Here is a 26,803-nt window from a genome sequence, read left to right on the forward strand (position 1 = left end):
CCTTCTATAAAGAATTCTGCTCTGATTTCAGGGTAACTTACAGAGGTGCCAACTTAAGCAAACAATGCTGCTTGTTCTGTGTCCACTGCCATGGCGTGATCCCAGGGCAGAGCATTCATCTGCAATTGTCTTAAATCTCCTGAAATTCACCCAGTGGGTGCGTGGGAAATGCAGCACCTGCCATGAACTAAATGGAAAAGCAAAACACGACACATGCACACGCCGCCAGAGGCACCTGTGAACACAGACATTTCTGCTTGACTAAGGAGCCGTGGCTGATGGTTCTGGAACCAACCAACTGGCATGCAAATGCAGAGCAGCCCGCCTGCAGGGAGACAGGAAGGGGTGCTGGGGAGCTGTGAGCATGTGCTCCAGGTGGGGGCCTCAAGAGCTTCTGGGATGCGAGCATCAAACCAGAGATCTGGTATACCTCTCCCTGGCTGTGTAACCTTGGGAGGGGCCCCTCTGCTCCCCCCAAGCCTGGTTTCTTAAGTGAGGTTAAGAATGTGTCTCCCACAGATGGGTTGGAAGGATTCAGTAAGATGCTGCCTGTGAACTGGCTTTATAAACCTGAGAGTACTACATAAGTGAAAGATGACACAGACGTCAGGGTCCAGTGCAAGGTGACCCAGGGCACCTCTAAGAGCTGAAATCAAACCATCTGGGCTCAGATCCTGCCCTACTATGCCCTCTGTGGCCTTGGGCAGGGGACTGGCTTCCCTGCTTCAGACTGCTCATCTGCAAAATGGAGCTAATCATGCCACCTACTACATAGGACACTTATGAAGATGAAATGAATGACTTATGAAGATGAAATGAATGACTCATGAAAAGCACTTATCACACAAGATCTCAATCACTGATCACTCATTTTCTTACTATTACTATCACTATGATTATCATTTCACCTTAAGCCATCTGACTTAGGAGAGGATTCCTTGGCTGCTTCAAAATGGTTCCCTGTAATCTCTAACCTTCAAAGGGTCTGTTAAGGCAGGGTCCTCCAACCTCTGTGATCTAATGCCTGATGATCTGAGGTGGAGCTGACATAATAATAATAGGAATAAATGTAATATGCTTGAATCATCCCAAAACCATGCCCCCTACACCACCAGTCCGTGGAAAAATTGTCTTCCATAAAAACGGTCCCTGTTGCCAAAAAGGTTGGGGACTGCTATAGACACTGAAGGTGGATTTTTCTCTCTGGTCTCAGAGGAGGAAGTTGAGGGAGTCTGAATTGGATGTTCCCTTCCCCATAAAAGCAAACAATAAGCAACAACAACAAAATTAAGGATCAGTTGCCTTCTCCTCTCTACAACTGCTTTGATGAGAGAAAGAGTAATTGTCGTGAGTCCCTGGGTCAGCCTTCAGGGTGAAGTCATTGAAGTATGTTAACAAAATGGAGCTTGGGCTTTGGGGACAAAAGCTCTGGGTCCAAGCATAGGCTCTGCCACTGAGAAGCTGTGTACCCCGGAGCAAACTACTTGGCCTCTCTGAATCTCATTTCCTTGTACTTAAGAATGGGGGTAGCATGCCACCCTTGCAGGGTTAAGAGGAAAATTAAATGAGGTGACTGACATCCAGGTACATGTCACAGGGCCCTGCATAAAAGTATATCTTAATACATGTTTATCTCCTCCTCCTGACTTTTCTTCTAATTACACAAGCCCCAGAACCTCACTGCATCTCTTTCCTCAGCTGTAAAAGGGAGAAAGGAATGGGAGGTCCTTTGAGGAGTCAGTGAGATCATGTGAAATCACCTTATAAGCTGCTTAGTGTTATTATTGAGCCATGGTTTGAGACCAAGTGGATAAGACCCAGGTAGTTTGTGGAGTTGATCTTTGCTGTGCTGGTATCAAACTAAATACTTTCCTTGTTTCCTCCACATCATTCTGATCGAGCACCATGCAAGAAATAAGCAAATACAGAGATTAATAATACAACAGCTGTTTTGTTTCTCTCATTCTGCCCAGATATCATGATGGCCTATTTGAGCTAAAAGCACTGCAGTAGTCATCCGCCTGGCCCCAGCTATTTACAGCTTCCTCAAGATCATGTTTAGGGAAAACCATTCTCCAGTGATTCCAGTATCACAGATCTTCTAGGAGGCTGCATCCCTGGCTGACCTGTGTCCTGTCTTCAGCCCGGTACCCAGAGAAGGTAGTATGGCCCATGGTTGGACCACGTCATGAAGCTGGGTAGGCAGTTTCTCTTCTGAGCTTAGTCCACTCCTTTTCCATCTGAGAATCCAAGTCTTGTCAGAGGCCTAATGGTCATCTAAAGGATTCCATGTACAGTAGGTTTCATGGTCCCCATTTCATAAATGAAATAACTGAGGCTTTGTAAGTTGCTTCAGGTCACAGATTAGAACTAGCAGACTCCACAGCTTGACTTTTTTCTGCCACATTCCCCTACCTCTCCCTCTTTGGTAAATTGTCTGCTCGTACCTGTCACCCTATTTTTTATTGTGTTGTCTTTTTCTTGTTGATCTGCAGCAGTTTTTTTAAAAAAATATATATTCTGTATATTAATTTTTTATGAGACAACACAGCAAAGAGTTCAGAAGCACCAATAATGGAGTCTGGATGCAAAAGTTTAAGTTGTGGCTCTACTGCTGACTAACTTGGCCTGTGCCTCACTAACTTCCTTGTGCCTTAGTTTGTTCATCTATAAAATGGAGAATTGCTTATCTACTCAGCTTCAGATTTCTGTGAAGGTTAAATGAGCTAAGCATATAAAATGTTTAGAACAGAACCTGGAAACTTAGTAAGTGCTCCATAAACATTAGTCATTATTATCAGATTGCCATTTTTTTCTAGAACTAGATAGGACCTTTATGAGTTAGATGTCCTTTCCAGACTTCTCTCTCACCACTTCTATTTACACTCCAGCCACATCCCCAGGTCACCCCATCCTCTCCTTGTCTTTCCCCACACTGTGACCTCACTCAATGTGCTATTTCTGCTCCAAGGCCTCCCTCTCCTTCAAGAGCCTTTCTGAGCAGACATCATCAGAAAGAATCTCAGTCTCTGATATATCATCTCTTCTCAGAAAGATACTAAAACCCCTAGATAGGAGCTGCTGAAGGCAAGAAACAGGTCATGGTCAAGCTTAATTCCTCTGTAAGGCATGAGACTCTACCTAGCACTCATTTGTTAAATTACCTTGAGTACACCATCTATTTCATATTAGTACAGGCTGACAATCCCAGCCCATTTTCTCCAAGCCCTTAAGTAGTCAAGAGCTGAGATCCCCAATTTTGCACCTAAACAACAGTGTCACAGAAGGAATCCACAGAAGTGGTCTCTCTCAATGTAGCTCTGAAGCAGCTCAGAGTAATAGAGATCAAATGCCATCAAGCCTAGATTTTGTAAAGTATCATTTTTCCATGTGACCTTAGGCAGGTCTCTTTTCTTCCTGCCTGTCACAGGGCAGTCCAGCGGGAGAGAGAATCTGTCATTTCATCACCATCATTAATCATCTTCTCTGAATACTGGAGGGGATAGGGATCTGAATGAAACACAGTTCTGCTCTTGCTGATTAGACATTCTCATAGTGGGGATAACACAGATTTTAAAATATTATAGGACAAAATATGATTAGCGTCTTGAGCAAAGAACTGATAAATTTCGGATTGAGTTCAGAAAAGGATCCCCTGGAAGGAGGTTAATCTGGATGATTTTTAAATCCATTCTTAGCAGAAATCGGGAAAGACATCATGGGAAAAAAAGGGGTATTTGAACCAGACTTTGAAAGATGGGTAGGTTAGACAGACAAAGAAGGAAAGATGTCTCATAGTAAAGGAAAAGCATCCCATGAGTAGTTAAGATGTTACGCTCTGAGAATGAGCAAGAGAGAAGAGGGAAGGGACAGAAGAGGGCATTGGTCTGGGCCTCCATTTCTTTATCAGTAAATGAAGAGGCTGGACCATGTGACCTTAAAGGCCCTTCCAGCTCCTACAGGAAGTGACTCTGTCCATTTGTAGCCCACATGTGTCCAATGGGTTTCCAAGCACCACCTGGGCTCTCTCATCTGTGCCATCCCCTGTCCAAGTTGGTGGAGATTTATGGGATCCAAGTAGCTTTAGCATCAGCTGGAGAAAAATGCAATTAATACGCTAACCCTGCATTCCAAAGCCAAGCAAGATCATATCTGATTGTTTATTGTGCTGTGATTATCCATCCTTGTCCATCAGAGCTGATGACATGAACAGAATCCTAAGTTCCCAGATCAGGACCAACTTTGTGTCTCCCACTGGGCCCCAAACAGAGCCAGGGCCTAATAAAGCCTCCTTGTTAGATTGGTTGTTCACTGATCTTGCAGCTGGAGAGCTGTTGCCGTTGAGAAAAGCCAAAGCTTCTGGTCACTGCACACAGAGGCAGAAGCCAAGGCAAGTGCTGGGGACATGTTTCAGCCCCCAAGCAAGTGCAGGAGACAGGGATGAGCCCTCCTCCTATGCTGGAATCTGAGGATAGTCCATTCCTAATGAGGAGCCTGCTCCCGAGAGGCAGCAGGAAATAGAGCAACTGGAGGAGCCCATCTCAGACCCAGGCCACTTATTAGCTACGTGGTTTTGGGGAAGGTGCTTAACTTCCCTGGGCCTCCACTGTCCTCATTTATACAAAATTGGGAGGGGGAATAGAAAAACAAAAAACTATCTTTCTTAAAGGGTTATTGTGAGGATTAGAGGTAATATATGTAGAATGCCTAACACAAAGGAAGTCTCAATACATAACGAATCATTAATCTTATTATTATTACACTGTAACAGGTGCTGTGAGGACCCAGGGGATAAAGAGATGGGAAAGATGGAGTTGTCCACTCTCCTGCAGCAGACAGACAGAAACAATTTCCTCTAATGTGAGACACAGTGAATTAAGTGTTCCAGGAATGGAACCAAAGGAGCCCTAGGTATGCTACAGGTTGATGTTAAGATTCATGGAAGGGGACACATGTGAACGAGTTTAAAGGACAAAAGAAGAGTGCAGTGTCAATAATAAAGAAGAGGGGATCAGTGCAGAGAGGCAGAGGAGGTGCAGGACCAAATACAAACAGGTACGAAAACCTATGAGCAACTTGGAACACTGGGGACAATTAGGAAGGGGGGCAATGGGTGGTGGGCTCACTGACTCCCACCTGTGGTCTGGGAACACTGCCCATTTTCCAAAAGAACCCTCTAGCTGTTTCTCCTTGCTCCTACTTCTCCCTCCCCCCAACACACAGGGTCCATCGTGCACTCCCACCTCGACCAAGCCCTGATGACGACCCAGCAGCCAAGAGCCCCGCCCACTTGGACCACGGAGCTGCTCCAGGCTTGTCTTCCACACCCAGGCAGATGCATCTGGTCCACACATCTGAGCAGTGGCCAAAACTCCCCACTGGGGCCCAGACAACCAGTCAGGATGCTGGGGAAGAGCACGCTGGGAAACTCCCACAAGGAGCCCACATCAATATAATCAGATCTGGTGGAAATTAAAAGCTATTAGGAGCAGGGCCGGATTTATCTTTATATCCAGTAACATGCATTGTAATGGTGATCATGCAGATGGGAAATTAAACCACATCTCGGCTTCACTGGAGGTCTTAATTTTAATTTATGTTTACTCACAGGCTTTTGCCCTCCACACACTCTGTAGAGCCAGTTTACTCCAGACCAAGTCTCCCAGGATAGAAGTAAGAGGTAGCACTCTGCCAGCTCCTAGGTGAGAGGCTCTGTGCTATTCTACATACATCACTAAAGAGCCTGATGGGAAGAAGTTGACCAGCTCGGGGGGCAGGAAGGAGGAGGAAGAGAGGGGCAGGGGTGGTAGGTCGCACTGGGGAAGGTAGCACTTTGGGCTGTCTCTCTAGCCTCTACCTATCCTGTGCAAAGCACAGCCCCAAAGCGGCTCAGAGTTTCAGCAGCGGCTCCAGGAGGCTTACCTGCCCCTCCCAATGGGTACAACTGGAAAGGCCAACCCGTGAGCCAATACCAACCCATAGGGCTTGCTTAGGGGCCCTGGCCTCTGATTCCTTCAACCACCCTCAGAGAGGCATTGGAGGGCCCCCTCCTCATTTATAGGGGCCTGCAACCCCCCCCCTTCCTCCCAGAGCACCCATCCTCCTCAGGGAGATGTCTCCTGGGCCCTGAATGGCCCACACGAGCCTCTCGTTCCTCCTCCCGCTCTCTCGCCTGTATCTGCTGGCCCTGTGGTTGGTGGAGGATCTGAGCCCAGCCCTGCAGACCCAGAGATCAAAGTCAACACCATTCTCCCTGCTCCAGAAGCTGCCCCAAAGTGTCAGAGGAAAGTCACTCGAGTTCCTAAGGAAGTGCTTCCTTAACCTCAAGGCAACCCCATCATTATATCTCCCCCTACCACCATGAAAAGCCACTGTCCAACATCCCAGCTGAAGCATGCGCGCGCGCGCACACACACACACACACACACACACACCAGTGTGGTATGGATAGCAAAGTATCCTGTTTTTATGAAAAAATCAATAAGCAATTTGCATTTTCCAAAATTAAAGCCTGGGGCAGGTAGACCCAAGTTCTGGCCCTTTATCTACAGAGCCTGGAGGATGCAAAACTCTACTCCTTCTGGTTCTCATGAATTCCTCTGCGAGGCTGTTATAATTGGCTTCATGTGCTTTGGGAAGTCCATCCCTGGATCTAAAACATAGCTACAGAGGATCTGGAATGATGCTGGATGGAGTTGGAGAACTGGGCAGGGGAGGAAAATTCTCCAAGGCTCAAGGCAAGGAAGAGGTCTATAGAACCGATGTGTACCAGAGCCCAGCAGATTAGCGTCTAGCCCACTTCCCTGATAATTATGCCCTTTGGGGCCACCAGCCCAGGCTTGACATCAAAGACAGCCCTGAAGCACCAACAACAGTGAGCCTGGGGGAAGCTCACTGCCTCCAGCTCCTCCGCACAGGAACCAGGTTAACCTTCGTCTCTCCTGTCTGAGCTGAGCTTGTAACTACCTCACGCCCCCCACCCTCAGCCTATCCCAATGCCTCTGTACACACAGTTCCCACATTCTTTCAGAACTCTCCCAATCATCCATTCACATATCCATGGGACATTTGGTGAGCATTTGTCCTGTGGTGCAAGGCGGTGTGTTAGGAGCCAGAGGTGTGTGTGCATGAAAACAACCCAGGTTCCACCCTTGGGAAACTCAGTCCAATGGGGCACACAGACCCTGATACACAGAAATACATACACCACAACAGGAAACAGCAGGACAAAGAGGAGAACGCTCTCGTTCCCTCATAATTATCACCACAGTCCCAGCCCACCCTCAGTGTGTGGCAGGCAGTGTTTGAAACATCTGACGCATGAACTAGTTTCATTCTTACTTGATCCCTGTGAAGTAGGTCAGTCATCACCCCATTTTGTTATCGTTGGGGAAAATGAGCCCCCATGGAGGTAAAAGTTACCCAGAGGATTGAGTTTCAAGCCCTGGCAGTCTGATCCTAGATTCTGGGCTCTTAGTCATTACACTTGACTCAGTTCTATGAACCTTTCCCAAATACCAGCACTGACTTTTTCACCTTCCTGAGGCCAGGGTCCCCCTTGCCTACAGCACACAAGTCTCTCTTGTACTCAGAGTAACTCTTTCTGGATACATTTGTATGGGTGACAGGAGGTAGTTCCATGTGGGGTTCAGGGCACAGGCTGAAAGGGCACAGGGTTCAGCCCTGCCCTCTACATGATAAGATGTGTGACCCAAAGTCTCTTTACTTCTTGGAGCCTCAGTTTCCTCTTCAGAAAAGTGAAGCGAAAAAAAATACACTTACAGACTTTTTGTGAGGATAAAATGAGGTCATATATAAGTTTCTTAGCCCAGTGCCGAGCATATACTAAACACCCAAAAATTATTATTATTTTAATGAGTATAATTCTTGGTCTATAAATTCAGATCTATAGGAAAATACCACATTTCTTTACATTCTTTAAATCATCTTCCCATGTGACTCTGCTGGAGAGACAGGACATTCAATCTCCATCCTTATTGGGCTCCCCCCCAGGAGGCACCAAGGTCCAGGGTCTTTCTGGTCCTCACCAGCCTGTTGTCCCTGCCTGCATGATCACTCTGGGTCATAGACTGTGTACTTTATGCCTCATTTGAATATAAGAAACCTGTCCTCAGTCCCAGACCCCATGGAGCCACCCACAGAGGACCCTGTGAAGTCCAACCACTTCCTCCAGCCATACCCAATGAGCAGCCCACAGCACCACCCTGCCTCTGGCATCCATTTGTCTCCTGCTTGTTCACTGCCCTCAGAGGCTCTCCTCCCAAGCCAGAACACCCATCCTAATCTTTGCTGTTCGCTTATGGTTTTACAAAAGGCAGGAAGAGAGGGTATCGTTAAGTAGTTTCTGATTCCCGTACAAGCTCTGAGACCGGGAGATATAATGGCCTAGCCATCGGCTTGTGACTGAGAGCAGGAAAAAGTTCCAAAAGCAAAACAAAAATTAATGTCTCAAAAAAGTATCACACCACCTTGGCTGTTAAGATGCTGAAGCACTGGTCTCCCAGCTCCACCTTGGAGTCACCCTAGGAGGAGGAGGTTTAAAACTGCTCATGTCCAGGTTCTGCCCCTAGAGATTCTGATCTGGGATGGGGCCCAGGCACTGGTGTTTTTTCAAAGAGCTCCCCTGGACTTCAGCTGTGTAGCAAGATTAGGAACCTTGGCTTTACAGGTGTCATGAACAGAAGTCTGTCTTCTCCAACTAACCTGCAGAACTCAAGCAACTAGAACCATTTCCTATACCCCAGCGACAGGCCATCAGTGCTGGAGGGGCACTCAGTGAGCAATCTAGTCAAGTGCCTCCATTATACAGAAAAGAAAACCAAGGCCCTTGATGAAGAAAGGAAGAAAAAGTGGCAGGGCCTCTGCAATGTACAGCAGTGCAGGGAGAAATGCTGGAGCGATGGAAAAGCCCCACGGTTTTGTGACTGGAGGCCTGGAGGTATTCTGAGGATCTGAGGTCCTCTCTTGGGGTTTCCAGACCTGTTTTCCTGTGGAAGGGACACCTATGAATAGGGAAAAGGAACCAGCAACGAAGCGCCTGCAATCACAATGCCTCCAACAAAGAGATCCTATAACACGGTATTAACCTCTTTTTCCAACTCCTGGCACAGCGTAAGGCCAGTTAGGATTCTGAAGGGGCATCTAGGCAGCTCGTGAAATAAGAGTCCCACATGCATGCTCGCTCACGTCTGGTCCCCCAAGAATCCTGGGAACATGGACCATGTACCAGCCTCTCATCCCTCCTCTCCCCACAGTCTTTCATAGGTAAGGTCTTTCAGGCTTGCCTCCCATCCCTAAGGCCGTGGTCCATCAAAGACCCATCAAAGTGGTCAGGAAAGAAGGTGAGCCCACTCCTTCAAGGGAGCAGGACCAGCCTGTGTCTGATGGGACCTTCATGCATGCAGGCCACTGGCAGATAGGTTTTCAATACCTCACACGGAGACGCATCAAGCCAAGACTGAAGACACTTTTTTGCCAAAGCATCACCAGAACAATAAAAACTGCTCACCAGAACCATCCTCGAGAGCTGGGTGAGCTCAACCACCAACGCGGCACCTCTGATTTTGCACCCCACCCCCGTGGCCCTGCCCGTGCAGTGCCACGGTCCTTTCTTACCTGGAATGATGGCGACTGTGTCTTTCTCCCAGGACACAACGCTAACGTATTCCTGCACTGAAGAGGGGATGAGGCACTTGAAGACGGCCACGCTACCACGCATCGACCTTTGATCCTCCACCCGGACGGTGTAGGGTTCCCTGAAAACTGCAGACAGATTGCAGGGCGGAAAGAAGAGGGTGTCACAGGCTGGGCTGGGACATAGCAGGGGGCCTGAGAAAGCCACTTCTCAGCACCCCAGGCCTCACCTGCCGTCAATTCTTCTCCCACACCCGACCTGGGCCACCCCAAAGTTCCTGCCAGGGAACTCATTCCTGCCTTGTCCAGCAACCTCCTCCACTCCTCACGCTCCCTTGGAAACACCCAGCCTCCCTCTACAAGACCGTAATTCCATCTTCTAGCCCTTCCAGTTTTGGTGAGTTTTAACAAAGTACATTAGATTGTACAGGCATGGAGGGCAGCACCTCCACCCTGCAATGAGATCATTTCAATAAGGGAATGTGTGCTTTATAAGGAAAAGTACCAGAACCCCTCTAAGAAAACCAGACTCAACTTCCTACATTATTATTCCTGGGCCCAGGGTGGTAACGGTTTGGGGCATGGTGATCATCACTTGCCAAAACAAAAACCGTGAGACATGATCTAACAATAGATGTTTTTGTATGCCACTTCAAAGGGAAAGGCAGCCTGGGAAAATGTAGTTGACATACAGAACTTTCTGCAGGGCTCGGGGGTTTATAAGAACAATGAGAGAGAATATTTGAAACAGTGACGATCTCTGAAAATGCAGAATGCCAGCGACATGGGCAATCTCTAAGATTCTCCCAAATGAAGCACCCTTGCTGCTCTCTCCTCCATCCTGACACCACCTACAGCCTGACCTCCAATCCTGGTCCTGCCTTCAGATGATCCCTGCTTCACCATGTGCAGTGGAGGCCTCCTGCCTCGGTCCCAGGGCTGGCTTCTGGGGCACTGTCATCTGTAGATGCTCTGTCTGTCCGGGCCTCTGGGTGGGCTGGACCAGCCTTGGGGTAGAGCTGAGGGGCCTGCCTCTGTCTCTGATCCTCCCCTGCTTGGCCTCTCCCCAGGGCCCTTTTCCATCCTTCTATCTCTTCTCTGCCAAGCAGAACTGGTGCAGCCAGAACCCCATTGCCTCCCGACCTTGTCCCTCAGCAGGCACCTGGGCAGCATGCCCTCCTGCTCTCCCTGCCATGGTTGCCAGGGTGATGCTCAGGGCCCAGCAACCCCCCTGGCTGTGCACCTGCAGCCCCTCTGGCTTCATCAAGAGCTTCTTAATTGGCTGCATTTCCCATCAGGCCAGCCCTGTCCAGTCCTCTCCTGGCCTTTATTCTTTCCCTCCCGGTGTCGTGGCTGTGACAGGAAGACGCACAGTTGAGACGGAGGAGAGAGGCGTGGAGGGAGGCACCCCCAGCTCTGTGGGGCTATGGTCCCCCCGCCCGTCTGTGCGCTGGATGTAGCACTGCCTGTGGATGTGGGGAGAGCACAGAGGAGACTGAAGAGAGGGAGCAGAGAGGAGAGGGGAAAGGGCTGGGACAGTCCCCCAGGAACAGCAGAGGCCCACGGTTAGCAGCATCAAACCAGCCGCCCCTGCCTCCTCCTCTGAGCGGCAATGTAACCCTGGACAAGAGCTAACAAACATTCTGAAGCCTCAGTTTCCTCACTCATAAAAGGAAACAATAGCAGCAGCATGGAGCAGGCCTGGCACATGGAAAATACTAAAGCAGTGCTACTTGTCATTACAGCTACGCCTCTGGGATCAACTGGTGAGGTCACTTTGGGCAAGTGGCTTAACCTTTGTCTTAGTCACCTCACTGTAAAAAGAAACCAGACAGGATTATTGTGAAAACTGACACCTAACCCAGTAACATGCAGGTAATAGGAAATAGGGCATCACTTGCTCTTAGCTCAATCCTCCAGGCTGTGGAAGCAGAACTGGCCTCCAAACCATGGCCTCAGGACTCCCAGTCCAGCACCTGGGTCCTCTCAGGGGAAGAGTGCTGCTCCCAAAGAGAGGGTCCACGTGGAGCCCCAGAGGAGATAGCTAAGCATGGCCCTGGGGTGCTGAGAGCTCAGACTATCCCTCTAAACAAACCAGCAGGATGAAGCCCATGCTCAGTTGCTTAGTCGTATCTGACTGTTTGTGGCCTCATGGACTACAGCCCGCCAGGCTCCTCTGTCCATGGAATTTTCCAGGCAAGAATACTGGTATGGGCTGCCATTTCCTCCTCCAGGGGATCATCTTCCCAATCCAGGGATCGAACCTGCATCTCTTACATCTCCTGCATTGGCAGGCGGATTCTTTACCACTGAGCCACTTGGAAAGACCAATGGGCTAAAGATCAGCTTTTTAATTAAAAGCTGTCAACCCAGCTCATCCCCTATATTCACCCATTCCCTACTACTTGGAACTTCGTATGTGTGAGAGGCTGCTGTAAGGCAGAAGGACCTTAATGCAACTGAGCATTATCTCACTGGATCATCACACAGTGATGAATGGGGTAGGTGCTGGCAATCAGCTTTGCAGATGAGGCAACTTAGGCTCAGAAAGATGTGTTCTGCACCTAAAGTAAGTTGCTAAGATTCCCAAGAACAAAACAACTTTCCTTGAGGGGCTGACTCGTTGCTAGGCCAGGAAGTCAGAGCAGGATCCATCACTAGGCAGGAAGGTCCGGGAGACTTCCCTGGAAACCACTCTCCTGTGCCCAAAACAATCGCCAGGAAAGATGGTGCGCTCAAGGCTGGGTGCCATCGCAGTGGGCTAGCTAGAACACTACCTGTCCTCTCCCACCCAAAATGCTTAAGAAAATCATTCACCAAACCTCAATGTTTTATTACTATTTCAGGCACACTGCACAATGGGTTAGAACACCATGACATCCTAGTAAAGACTGGCTGATCTAAGCCACTGTCTTGCCTCCAGACCTAACAAAGAGAAATAAGACTTTCTAGTTTCTGTAGAGAGACCAGTTGAAAAGCCCTCACTTCCTTGTCTTCATTAACTCTTCCCAAGACCAAAATCCTTCACTGCTAAGAGTTTTCCATCATGGATTTTACCTAACTGTCTGTCCTCACGAGATACCTTATACTCAGATGTCCATCAACAATGGAATGGATAAATAAAGTGCAGGATGGTCAGACAACCATGGCAATGAGAATGAACCAATAACTGCATGGCAGTAGGGCTAAACCCTACAAACAACAGTGAGCAAAAGACTCAAGAGAATATGTACTATAGGACTCCTTTTAGATAAAGTACAGCAATAGCAAACATCTGTCTTGTTAGAAGTCAGGACCGTGGTTTCCCCAAAGGGTGGAGTGACTGAAAAATAGCATGAACAGGCCTCTGAAATGCTGATACCTTCATCTGGATATTAAACTTTGTGAAAATTCATCAATCTATATACTTATGCACACTTCTTTTTATATATTCTATTTCAATAAAGGGTTTTTTTTAAAAAAAACAAAGTCACTGAATGTTTTTAACGAATCAAGTACTAAGATGAACACATTACTTAATTTAAACAGGCGTTATCTCATTGAACCATCACACATAGTGATGAACGGGTGGATGCTTGCATCAGCTTTGCAGATGAGGAAGCTGAGGCTCAGAAAGGTGTGTTCTCTGCCTAAGGACACACAGTGCTCAGCCACTCAGTCATGTCGGACTCTTTGCAACGCCATGTTCTGGAGCCCGCCAGGCTCCTGTGTCCATGGGACTCTCCAGGCAAGAATAACTGGAGTGGGTTGTCTTTTCCTCCTCCACGGTATCTTCCAGACCCAGGGATCAAACCCATGTCTCCTGTGGCTCCTGCATTGCAAGCGGATTCTTTACCACTGAGCCACCTGGGAAGCCTTAAGAATACACAGGAAGTGGCAGCACTAAGATTCCCAAGAACAACACAACCTTCCTTGAAGGGCTGCCTTCTTCCATGTTACACTCGTCCTCAGAATGGGCACTGCCTGCTCCCCATTCCTGCCCTGTAGGGGAGCCCGTGTTTGGTCCTTTACCTGCTTTGACGCGGATGTTGGGGCTCCGGATCTTGCCGGCAGCGTTCTCCGCGGTGCAGAAGTAGTCATTGTCGTGGATAAAGCTATTGAAGGCGGAGGGGGAGAAGGGGTAGAGCTGCAGCGTCCCGTTGGCGTGGACGTGCCGGATGTGCGGCACGTCGTAGATGTCGTCCCCCGTGGCCAGGTACCATCGAAGGGCCGCGCTGGGGGAGCCCGCGGCCGGGCAGGGCACCACCACCCCCACGGAGCTGGAGAAGGTCACCTGCTGCAAGGAGTCATTTACAAAGTAGAGGCTGGTGCCGACATCTTCAGGGCGGGCTGCAGGGGAGGGGAGAGAGGAGGAGAGCAGAGAGGCTGGTTAGTGAAGCTGATACCCTCAGGGTCCGCAAAGCCTGCAACGCCCCTGCTCATTCATAAGACGCTGGAGCACCAGCCATTCGATGAGTACTGCTGAGCACTGACTAGACACAGGGCATTGGCAAGGATGAGTAAGAGGCAGTTCCCACCCTGCAGATGCTTCCAGCCTAGCGCAGGAATGGCAAAATGTTGAAATGGCTCATTCTCCACACCAAGCCAAGTCCAAAGCCGTGGTCCACTCCTAGGCATCCACAGTATAAGAGAGACACTGACATTGCTTATGATAAGAGATGTTTATTGAGCACCTATTAGATGCAAAGATGTTCACACCCAGTCCCCTAGTCCATCTTTATAATCCCGAGAGGGGATGGCATGGTGTTAGAGAAATCAAAATGGAGGAAGTCTTGTTCAAGCTTCAGAAGCAGGAGAGCAGGCCTCTGACCTGCCTGGACACTGCCTGGATTCTGTGCCTGCCTGGAAACATAACTAGTCAGGCAACATTTTAGATAAGAAAAGGTGTGGGTCTTAGAATTCTTGAGCACCTGGAAGGCAGGCCAACCCCCTTGGGGTCTAACAAAATCTTACGACTCACAATGTGAAACAAACAGTATTGTAAAAAGGTTAAAGGAAAACCAAAGCTGCATTTTTGTGCAAACTGATGATGATATCAGTTTGTGGCCCAGGATTATAAGCAGGAAGCCCCCAAACTGCAATTTGCAGTCTCACTTGTGGAGTGGACGCGTTGCCCAGGACCTTTTCCTATCGGGACTCCAGATTGCTGTTACTTGGGACTTCCCAGCACGCTGTTTAAGTCTAAACGTTGGTTGGCCCAAGCTGGTGGTGTATGTCCTGCTGTTGTTATTGCTGTTTAGCTGCTAAATCATGTCAACTCTTTTCGACCTCATAGACTACAGCCCATCAGGCTCCTCTGTCCACGGGATTTCCCAGGCAAGAATACTAGAGTGGGTGGCCATTTCCTTCTCCAGGGCATCTTCCCGACCCAGGGATGGAACCCATGTCTCCTGCATTGCAGGTGGGTTCTTTAACATTGAACCACCAGGGAAGCCTGTAGGTGCTGTTCCTCTTCTCTATTGTTTCTCTTTCTCTCTTCTTTTAATGATTGTATATTGAAATTAAGTTAAATAATTCTCTATTAAATATTGAAATTGTGTATTTGTATGTAATGAGTGGTTTCTTTTGTTAACAAATCTTTCAAACCTGAAATAAAGTAAAACTTTTGGCAAAACATATGGCCTCTTTTTTATCATTCCCTTTTGGAGGTTAAGCACAGTTATGTGATTTGCCTGAGATGACACAGCTAATAAGCTACAGAACTGGAATCTGAAACCAGTGCTCTAAATAGGATCTTAGCACACTTTCTAACACACCAGAGCCAAAAGGTAAAAGGTCTGAGACCATGTTCTAAGAGGAAGGGCTCACAAATTAGGATGCTGCCCCGGATGAGAGAACACTGCAAGATCTTGGGAGCTGTCTTTCCCCTCCAGAGATCAATTTGGAAAATGTTCTGTCCCAGGGGAAGGGATGAGGACAGGTGGCACCATGAGTAGATCAATCCAAGCTCAGGAACAAGAGGCATCACTGCCTCCCTCAGGTTCTAAACCCATCCCTGATACTTCCCCTCTCTGATCACCCATTCTTCACTCATAAGATGGCGGGAGTATGCATGAGACTGCAAAGACCCCATGAGTCTCTGACATATCGCCATCACAACACTCGATCACACAGGTGAACATGCTCACAACAGCTACCTGACAACGTCAAGGTCACCTGACAAGGAGGACAGCTGTCTGCAACTCTCAACCCAGCACAGGACCTCAGTCTTGCCTGCCCTTATGGGAAACAGCCCTGCATGATGGGATCAGGACCTTCCCTCCCTATCAAGAAGCCTGCCTCCTTAGGAAGGGCCACTTCTCAGCAGGTGGAGGCAAACCCAGAGGAAGAGGGGCCCAATCCCAGGTCTCCAGCTGGAAGCTACTCCCTCTCTACCAGGAAGATCAAGGAGCAAACAAACCATTCTGCTGCTTGTTTAAAGAACGTTGTGGGGGACCCAACTTGACCTCAATTTCCACAACTTTATCAGGAGGGGGAGGGCCTGCATCCAAACCATATTAATATTCTCGGCTTAACTCTGAGCCAAACCTCCAGGGAGAATATACCGGGCAGCTCGTTGAGGAAGGCCATTAAGACTCATTGGTCAGAGCAATTCACATCAGCTCATAAAAAGCCGTGATGAAGCCATTAGCAGCAGAGCTGGAAAACACATCCATGGGCTCCTTGCTGTGGTGTCAGGGGCATCCTCTTAGCAGCAAATGCATTTGCTGTCCCCACCCAGCACTGCACCCTTATTGGCTACAGGGGAGCAACGGGATGAGGGGGGAATTAGGAAGCACAGCTTTCCTACCCACGTCCTCACACTGCCTCCACTGTGAGAGTCCTGGGGGTGGTGGCTGAGCAAGTCTGCTCTGTGGAAGAGGAAAGGGACCCTCAGAAGCCTGTCCAATTCACAGGGGCTTGGGTGTTCTCCAAGGCCATGAAATCATACCATTCGCAAGCAAGCTAAGGCTTAGGAAGTTTCTTCTCCGACCTACTCTCCCCAGATTCCCAGGAGCCCGCTCACCTTCCAAAGGTTTCTTTACTGACATTTGGTCAACAATTATTCATTAAGCATCTTCTTCCTGCCAAGCCCTGTTGCAAGCCCTTTATTTGTATGACCTCTTTTCATCCTCCCTATGAGGGAGATACTATTATTATTCCAGTTCACAGATGAGGAAACTAAGGCACTGAGAGATCAAAGCGACTTTCCCAAGAGCACACGACTGGTAATCAAGGGCTCTGGATGCAGGCAATCTGAGTCCAGAGTCTGATTTCTTAACCCTCAGATGATGGTAACCAGTGTAACAATAAAGAGGGTGCTTATACCGTCCTGAAAAAAAATACCACCACCCGGCCACCAACTTCCCTATTCAGCTGACCATGAACAAGATTTATACATCTGCACACCTGTGTGCACACATGCATGCACATCCTGGGAGAGGGGCCCCTGTCAGACTCAACACTTCAAACAACGCTCAGCCCATGGGAGCAGGAACATCACTCTGGGGTTCTGGGTACTTCCTGAGACAACCTACTTAATCAGACACACTCACTATGGCAGCTTTATGGATTTTGGAAGCCCAAATCCATCAAGAAACAGAAAGACTCTACATTATGCCTGACAAATGGACTTAGGAAGCTGAGAAAGATCTCTGACAGAGAGGAACTCGGGAACTGTCTGATTCAAGGGGCTGGGTAAGAAAATATTTAAGGATCTGTATGATGCAGCCCTCAGTGATAAGACCAACTGCAATAATACTAGCAACCATGGATTTCACTAACTGCAGGCCAGGCTGGGTGCTAGATCTGTTATAGGTGTTCTCTCACTTAACCTCATAACTCTCTAGGTGATGTTATAATTCCTATTGTTGTTGTTTAGTTGCTAAGTAGTGTCCGACTCTTTGTGACCGCATGGACTATAGCCTACCAGTCTCCTCTGTCCATCAGATTTCCCAGGCAAGAATACTGGAGGGGGTTGCCATTCCCTTCTCCAGAGGATCCTCCCCACCCAGGGATCAAACCTGCATCTCCTGCATTGGCAGGCAGATTCTTTACCACTGTGACACCTGGGAAGCATTCCCATTGCACAGATAAGGAAATTAAGATTCCAAGAAGTTAACTAACTCACACAATGTAACCCAGAGTGTAAGTGTTGGAGCTGGGCTGGGACCCAACTTTGCCTGACTTCAGAGCCTGGGAATGAAACTGCTCTATTGCATGAAACATGTTGAAGACAAGAGGAATCAAGCCGCAAAATCTGGTGTTCCAGGTTGGGTATCCCTCCTCATCCTTTCTTCCCTCCCAAACCTACCCTAAATATACATTCCTAGTCTCCTCCTCTCCTGGCTGGAAATTCACCCCCCACCCCCATCCCTGCCTGCAGAGACAACCCCTGGCCCAGGCTTCCCTTGGCTCCAGGCTTCTGGAAGGGCCATCAGCCACAATAGCAACAGCCTTCCTGCCCTCTGGGCCTTGGATTCTGCCAGAGCCAAGGACGTGGGGTTCTCAGGAACTACAAATGGGTAGATGTAATTGATGAATGGACTGGGATTGTCCAGCCACCTGTCAGGGCTGAAGAAACAGCAGATTGATAGCAAAAGGTGAGTAGCCTCATATTTCTCCCACCCTGGGATGTGAGCCACTGTCTTCCGAGTCTGGGGGAGCTGGGGAGGATTAGACAAACCATTCATTTCTGCTTACGGCTCTGACAGTGCATTGCCATTATGAAGCATCACCCTCAGGTGTAAAACAATAGCATTTTGCACTTACGTCGGGTTCATATTTTACCATCACAAGGCACCTGTCAGCCCGGAATGCAGAAGCCCTTAAATAAACATTAATTCAGCCTCACCCATCTGCCAAGAGAAAGGAGTAAGCAAATCTATAAAGGGGAAACTGAGGCACTAACTCCCTCAAGTCTCCCGCACGTGCCCAGATGGTGGCGGGCACAGGGCAGCAGTAAGCAGCTATGGCAGCAATGAGCACACTCAGTCACCAGCCATGGGAAGGGGAGTAGCGAGGGCCTGGGGGCCTTGACCCCACCTCACAGAGTCTGGAGAGGATCTGATGGTGGTGGCTTTCCCTCCTTCTGAGGCTCCTGTTTGAATCTTCAGAGCAGTGACAGAGCCCCAGCCAGCTCTGGGGAGAACAGAAGTATGGGACAATAGTTGGAGACCTGGGACAAGTCTTCCCTCCTGGGGCTCATTCCTGAAGTGCTGTGTGACCTCAGGTAAACCACTTAGCCTTTCTGAGCCTCCATGTCCTCATTCACAAAAGGGGGAGGACTGTACCATCTTACCTGTCCTCCAGGTAAGACGGAATGTGAAAGTAATGGTTCCACATGATGAGGATGCAGGACTAGGAGGGATGGGATTGTTATTAGCTTCGAGTCCCAGAGATTCTCCAAGAAGATCAGGGAGACGAAAAACACAGCAAAGGGTGGCCAGGGCCCAGCTCCCCTCTGCAGCTCTGCATTTGTGGGTGACTCCTGTGCCCTCCAATACTCTCTTCTCCCAGGTCCTTCCTGACTTGGGGCCAAGAAATACTCATTCCTTCAGAAGGTCTTTACCCAGCACCAGCCATGTGCTCAACAGGACCCCAGGTGTGGTGGAAAGCATCAAACACCAGAGGGAACATCCCCCACCCCCCCAACACCAGCATTCAAGGGCATGCAGAGGAGACAGGAGCAGGAAAGGGTTAACCCACTACCCAGGACAGAGTCTGCAGAAGGACTCGTAGCCCTTTCTCTAATTTCATTTTGTCTGTACACCTACTCCCCTGAAGGCTTCCTCTGGCTGATGGTACCGAGTTCTCAAAAGAAAGGAGACTAACATTGATTGAGTGCCTACTGTGTGCTTCATGGGCATTTTCTCACGGAATCCCCTCACAGAGGTGCAAGGTGGGCCCTGTGGGTCTCATCTCATGTGTGCACTGTCACTTAGTCGTGTCCAGCTCTTTGCAACCCCACAGACGAGCCCGCCAGGCTCCTCTGTCCATGGGATTTCCCAGGCAAGAGTCCTAGAGCAGGTTGCCATTTCCTCCTCCAGGGGCTCTGCTTGATCTGCAGGGATCGAATCCCCATCTCCTTCATTGGCTGGTGGGTTCTCTACCACTGAGCCACCTGGGAAACCCAAGTCTCATCCTACAAGTGAGGAAAAAGATGGTAAGCCAGGAGGCCACCAAGCCAACCCTCAGTTAAGGTCTGCCTGGCTCCCAAGCCTGAGTTTTTTTCCCAACATGATGCTGAAGAGTTCAAAGTTTGAGGCCTTATGAGAATTCTTTCATTTCTCCTCTGGAAGCCAGTCCTAATTTGGAAAGCAAATCCTTGGACAGGAAACTCTGACTTTCCCCTTAAATCTCAGCCATCTCCCCCAGCTCTTTCTTTCCTCTGCAGACAGAACCAGGCAGATTTACAGAGAGAACGAGAGGAGGGGGAAACACTTCATAAATAAAGAGAGAGAGATCAGATCAACAGCAAAGCGTCTTCTGGTCAAAGGGGGAAATGGATTTTTAATAGAAAATGGAAGTTATGGGCTTGGTTGTGATGTGACAGACGCCCAGACTTAAACCCATTTAATCTTCTCCGCCGGTTAACATTGAGCACCACCCTGATGCCGCGTTTCATAAAACAGGCTCCAAATGGCTGGGAGATTAGAAGTGTAGAAATAGCACAGCAATATTTTTAAACCAGAAATCACCCCCAGGCATTTGGGCTGCCCCAGGGTCACCCCTGAAACCTAAATATCCATCATATCAACTCGTCCGCCTGCCCTGTGCTGTCTGGCCATTGGGATTAGTTTGGCGAAGGAAACTGGACACCCACACAGTCGACACCCAGGGGCCCCCACCCCACCTGCCTGACTTGGGGTGGAGTTGTCTGGCCAACTGAGGCTTCCTCCCAGGTGCACACTGAATGGTCCCCATGTCATCGTCTCCAATCATCGTAAATGACAACCTGAGGGGACTGACATATTAACACCTCACCACCTCCACTGGGAGAAGTGAGTCATTTTTTTTCTCTTCCTTTACAATATTTACCCATCTCTTTCACTGCATGTTTCATCCAGGAGCATCTGCCAATGCTGGGGCCCCTGCCACCCGCCAACCCCACCCCCAGAAATGGACAAGAACCCCCAAGGGGTATCCAGACCTGGGTACAGGCAGTGGGGCTGGACAGAAGCAGGGAGAGGAGGAGTGGGCAGGGCTTCCCTGCAGGACTGTGAGCTGTCTTGGTCACCACTGTGTCCCCTGGCTGAGCACAGCACTAGGCACTTAGCACAGTGATTAAACGCCCAGACTCTGATGTCAGGCTCCCCAAGTTTGAATCTTTGCTCTTCCCCTTACAAGCAATGTAACCTTAGCCAAGATGACCTCCCCTCTCTCTGCACCTTGATCTTCTCATCTATAAAATGGGGGTGACCATATCTACTTCAGGGGGTGTTAGAATTGGATGAGTTAATATATACAGCACCTTCCAGTATATGTAAGTGGTATAGGTAACCACCTAAGTCTTCATTGCTGTTGTTGTAAGTATTATCATGAGAGTGAGCAGACAGGAAGTATTTGTGGAATAAATATCCAGCAGCAAATACTTACATCTCACCAACAATGATGATGACGATGACAACTTCAGACAGTATCTCCAATATTATTATGCGTCAGAACCACCTGGAAAGCTTGTTACACATGCACATCCTTAGATACCAGATCCACCATGTCTGTTAAAGGGCCACAGAACTCCATTTCTGCGGCAGGTGGTCCTCTGTCTACACTCACAATAATGCTCCATAGAGAAGAACAGATCCGCCATGCTGGATTTCAACCCACTCTCCCAACAACAGACTGTTCTCCTGGGTTTGGTTGACAGGACCTTAGCACTGCATTAATTTCCTTAATTTGGCAATCAGGTTAATAAAATAATAACGGTGTGATCAACAGACAGATCATTGCCATACCCACATCAACTGCAGCTCCCCCGGCCTCACACAGAGCTGTTGTTTTAATGCAGATGTGGCTCCCGTGAGGTTTCTTGGATTAATTTGCAAGGTTGATTACTCCACTGCATCTCTACACAAAGGTTTTCATAAAAGAGACATATCATTTGTCTTCACTCTGTTCTTGTTCCATAGTTGGAAAAACCAGATTTCAGAGAAGACCAAACGGCGGGGCCTCAGCTTAACCACCACGTCTATCCAAAACTCAGGTAAGGACCAGGGAGACGAGGTCTGGCCTGCCATCAGAAAACCCCCTATGTTGTATTCACACCTTGGAGACAAGCTGAGCCTAGACCCTGAGGAGGAGAAGGGCCAGTCTCCCCAGACAGCATCCGAGCATTGATACTTTTCTGGGGCAGGATGGTGCAGCTGGGACCAAGTCCCATACCTTCTGTCCCCAAACCTGGCATACCCGCTTCATCTCTATCCTCACCATCATCATGATCACCATTGCTTTTTTTTTTTTTTTTTAGCATTTATTGTGTGCCAGGCTCTGTGAGAAGTCCCTACCTTGCATTATGGTGCATTTAAGCACCACAAGCATCCTCTAATGGAGCTACTGCCCAAGACCCCATTTTATAGCTGAGACAACAGGATCTTCGAGAGATCAAGTAATTTCCTCAGTAGAGCCAGGGCTGGCGAAGCAGCATTTCAAACTACCTTACACCAACTGCATTTCTCAACGGGAGTGTTGCATTCTACTCTCAGAATGTCTCCAAGATGTGATCATCCTTACATGGGGGTTTTCTGATGAAAGACAGCCATTTGGGGGGAGACAATTCTGAATTATTTGGGACTGCCCCAGGCATCAGACATTTCATCCCTAATCATCCCTCCCCACCCCCCACTATATACTCCCTACCCTCATCACTGTAACAACCCCAAAGTATCTCCCTCAACTTCCAAACAGCCCTAAGGGAGCAGTACCACCCCAATGAGAAGCAATGCCCCAGGGCACAAGTGGCCACCTCTGTCCATCAGAAATATGCGGTTTTTTCTTTCCCCCTTAGGATTCTTAGCGCAAACACAGGTCCTATAACCAGCAATCAGAAACCTCTGAGATCCAGTAAAGATCCTTCAACCTACAAGGCCCCTTACCATCAGCTCCAGGAGGAGTTATGAGCAACAGCTGACAGTCAAACAGACTCTAATCTTCCAGCCCCTCCTAGACAGGCCTGTCAAAAGAAGGCCCCTTATGGCCAGAAAGGTCTTTCCCAGGAGTCGGCTCAGACAGCACAGTTGTCCCCAGAGATTCCTAGATTTAGATTGTTCACACTGGAGGGACTTAAGAGATTATTTTGTCCAATCTCCTCCATTTACAGATGGGGAGAGTGAGGCCTAGAGATTCATACACTCCCAGGTACACAGCTGGCCAGCATCCTGGCTGGGATCCAAGCCCCGTCTCCACCGATCTTGCAGTTCTGGCTGCTCTGGCAACCCAGGCATGGAGGGCATCATGGAGAAAGGAAGCCACAGCACAGGAGCAAGCGTTAGAGGGGCCAGGGCTGCTGGCCGGCTGCCTAGAGGGCTCCAGTGGGCAGGACATCTGTGTACTAGTGGTCAGTGTCACCAAGTAGAAGAGGATCCATGGATCCTGCCTCCATGTGGCCTAAAAGGTAGGAGCAAGTCAGTGAGTAGGAGGTCAGGACCAAGACAGAACTGGCTAATCACAAGGGTGAGCTCTGTATGGTCAGAGATGTCTGGTGGGGAATGGGGTGCCTTGAAAAGAAGGAGTTTCCTGTGACTGGAAGTGCTGGAGCAGCGGAAGAACACCGCTGGTGGGAAAGCACAGAGGGGATCAGGCAGCTGATGAGGGGGTGAATTCAGTGTCCCTGAATGTGACTTCCAACCTGGAAGACTTGGACCCACAACAGTCACAACTTCAAGGCAGTTCCCCCGTCCTTCTCCTCACCCATGGCTCTGGGAGGCCACTCCAGATACCACATACAAGGTGACCGTGACCCTGACTCAGCTGGGTTCTCAGGGCCTGTTGCTGTTCAGTCGCTCAGTTGTATCCGATGCTTTGCGACCCCATGGACTGCAGCACACCAGGCCTAGTCCACCATCTTCCAGAGTCTGCTCAAACTCATGTCCACTGAGTCAACGATGCCATTCAACCCTCTCATCCTCTGCCACCCCTTTCTCCTCCTCCCCTCAATCTTTCCCAGCACCGAGGTCTTTTTCAATGAGTCAGCTCAGGGCCTAGATTCCAGGAATTTCTGTGACCTCAAACAAGGTCACACAAGATGGGACCCTGTGCCTACTCCCCTTCCCACAAAAAAAAAAAAGTGTGGATTCCCAATAGGGAAAATATCCTCAGGGGAATGTCTAGAGGACTATGGAGTAAACAGACATCTAAGCGCTTAGGGATGGAGTAGAGGTAAGCTACTCCCACACCCCCCGGGGCACTGGGGGGTGCCCAGTAGCAGAATCTGCCAAGTCTGCTCCATGAAGATGGTTGCCAGCCCTGCTGGGTCTCATTGGCTGTTCCCCACACTGATGAAAAGTCTAGAAAATTCTCCATACGTGGGGGGCTCAGGAAGGGGGAGACAGCCACACACAGCTGTGAGACCTTCGCTGTTCCTGTATGATGAGATGACAGTAATTATACCTCACGTTTGGGCAGAGCATTTATAAGGCTAAAACTGGTCTGCTGTGGTTTTTCACACGTGTGTGTTTATATGTGGCCCTCTTCAGTTTACAGGGCATTGTCACACGCTCTGCAATTATATGGCTTTCATCCTCCTTGTGCCCAGGCAATACCAACCAACCCCGGGGGATGATCAGGACCGGGATTATTTTGCCCATTTTACAGATTAGCAAATAGAGGCACATGAACTATTAGGTAATGTGCCTAAATTAGGCTGAGCTTAGTTTTCTAGGTCTATGAATAATGCTTCTTCATGGACACACAGAGTTTTAATGGAGATGCAACTAGCCTTTGAATAACTGTTCTTAATGAAGATGGTGACCTTGGAAATCGTCAACACAAGCATCAAGGAGAGCAAGGGCCTGGGGGAGTGGGGCTGAACGGGTGAGGGGAGAGCAGCTGAACGGCAGGGGTGGTGCCCAAGGCTAATGCTATTCACACTAAAGCAGCACAGGACAGACATCTGTTAAACAGGGCACACTGGCTGTGCCACAGCACCACCCCCCACTCACGGAACCCACAGGCCACAACCTGCCATGAGCAGCACTTGACCTCTGGGTCACTGGCTGCTTCCCTATGACTGGCTGGGTTATGGGGAGAGGAGTGGTCTGGGGATCCCCAGGGTCTAGGGCTGTCAAGTGTGTTCTCTTATACATGAAACTACCTGAAAAACAGCGAAATGCAGCCTAGCAGGGAAACAAACAGAAATCCATCCAGCTACAAGGTGTGGCTCACCCTGAGCAGCACATTTACACGGGTTTAAGGCATTAGATCCAGGCTAGTTCTTACTCTGTCCAATCACAGTGGAGATTTACCAGCCAACCCCAACCTTCCTCAGGCAAGTATGAGACTGGCCTTTGCCTCACCCTCAAATTCAAATCTGGAGCCCACCTGTGCCCTCACCTTTTCCACAGCTGCCACCAGTTGTGGCTGGGGAATGGGAGTGTGCTGGACACCCCTCTCCCAGGGAAACCCAGGTGCCTGCATGGCCCCAGCTACCTGGCTGAGGATGGATCCTGCCGGCTCCCCAACTGATAGATGAGAGAAGGAAGCTGTGATGTTCCCTGCCTGGCCACCATTCAGTCTCCTTACTGTCACAAAGTCTCAGTCAGTTGGCTTGGCCAAAACTGTGGCTCATTAGTACAACTGACAGAACCTAATAACCAAGCAGGAGATGTGGGTTTGATCCCCAGACCCCCTGGAGAAAGAAATGGCAACCCACTCCAGTATTCTTAGCTGGGAAATCTCAGGGACAGAGGAGCTTGGCGGGCTACAGAAGAGTCAAACTCGACTTAGTGACTAAATAGCAGCAGTGGTGGGGTGGGGGTGAGAGTAGTGCAGAAAAAAAGAAGAGGTCTAAGGTTTATTGCGTTATATTCTAGCTATGCTGTATACATGATCTCCTTTAACACCATTTCAGAGCTGGAGAAAGTGAGGCTCAGAGAGGCCCAATGTCCCCTATTAAGGGCAGAACCAGGATGTGAATGAAGGGTTTGCCTTGACTCAGAATATCCACTGCACCATCGAGTTGCAATCTCATTTTTCTTTACAATTCTGATATACAAAATGCTCTGGTTGGAAGAATTGAGGGAGGGGGGCTTGAAGCTCTACGCACCGGCCTTCTCTCCCTCTAGCCATCCCTTGAGGCTCCACCCAACAACTTAGGGCTCCACCCCCAGCTTCTTCAGAACTGTCTGTGGAACCAGAGCCCTCCCAGATCACTGCCAGCATCTGACTCTTTGCAACCCCATGACTGCAGCCTGCCAGGCTCCTCTGTTCATGGGATTCTCCAGGTAAGAATACCAGAGTGGCTTGCCATCTCCTCCTCCAGGGGATCTTCCCAACCCAGGAATCAAACCCACATCTCCTGCATTGGCAGGCACATTCTTTACCACTGAGCCACCTGGGAAGCCCCTCCCAGATCATTAGATGTGCAGAAGAGCACTCCGGGAGGCCTTGAAGCTGCACCTGCCAGGGTGGGATTTGCCCAGGGCCTTGGAAGTGCAGACAAAATCATTCTTGAGGCGACCTCCCCACCGTGGACATCCCAGCTGGCTCTCTGGGAAGGAGCACAGCAGCTGCCCCAAACTGTTGGCTCTTCGAGCATTACTCCCAGCTCTTTATCCATCAGTCCTCTGACCACAGAGCCTGCCTTCCTACTGCCCTCGGCTCCAACCACTGCATGTGACAGAAGGGATAAGCTGGGGCCTCTTCCTCTCAGAGGCCACAACCCCCTCTCAGACTGGACACTGACAAATCAAGAGGGTAAAAGGGCATTTTGTCTCACTTGCTATTCCCTTCCCATCAGCTGTGGCTTCTCCACCTACTGACCACAGCCCTAAGCTGCCTCCATCCTGAGGGTGCACTCGCCAGAAGGTGAATGTTGGCCCTGGATCCCCATGACTGGTGTGCCCCTCTCTCATTTCTGCAGCACAGGTGGGACAACCCACACCCCAAATCTGGTCCGCCTTCGGGTGCCTCTGCCACTGTCACACATTCCATCCCTGTTGCAAGCTCGAGGGTC

The 26,803-nt window shown here is 49.3% G+C and overlaps 1 protein-coding gene across 4 annotated transcripts in view; it reads right to left on the minus strand.

Annotated features, from left to right (window-relative positions):
* Positions 1–26,803, minus strand: part of DSCAML1 (DS cell adhesion molecule like 1) — a 361,106-nt gene that overhangs the window by 329,734 nt on the left and 4,569 nt on the right. For 2 of the 4 annotated variants that reach the window (XM_081546519.1, XM_081546520.1), the window contains exons 2-4: positions 13,928–13,983; positions 13,666–13,748; positions 9,637–9,783 (exon numbers count right to left, since the gene is read on the minus strand). In XM_081546519.1, coding sequence (XP_081402645.1) covers positions 9,637–9,783; positions 13,666–13,748; positions 13,928–13,944 — 247 coding nt within the window. In that variant the 5' untranslated portion in view covers positions 13,945–13,983. Of the gene's footprint in view, positions 1–9,636; positions 9,784–13,665; positions 13,984–26,803 lie in introns of all 4 variants that reach the window. The other 2 variants (XM_081546517.1, XM_081546518.1) reach the window with 1 other exon arrangement.

This window comes from Giraffa tippelskirchi, chromosome 11 (assembly GCF_054371585.1).
Source record: "Giraffa tippelskirchi isolate mGirTip1 chromosome 11, T2T-mGirTip1v1.2.pri, whole genome shotgun sequence".
In the NCBI taxonomy this organism is placed as follows: Eukaryota; Metazoa; Chordata; class Mammalia; order Artiodactyla; family Giraffidae; genus Giraffa; species Giraffa tippelskirchi.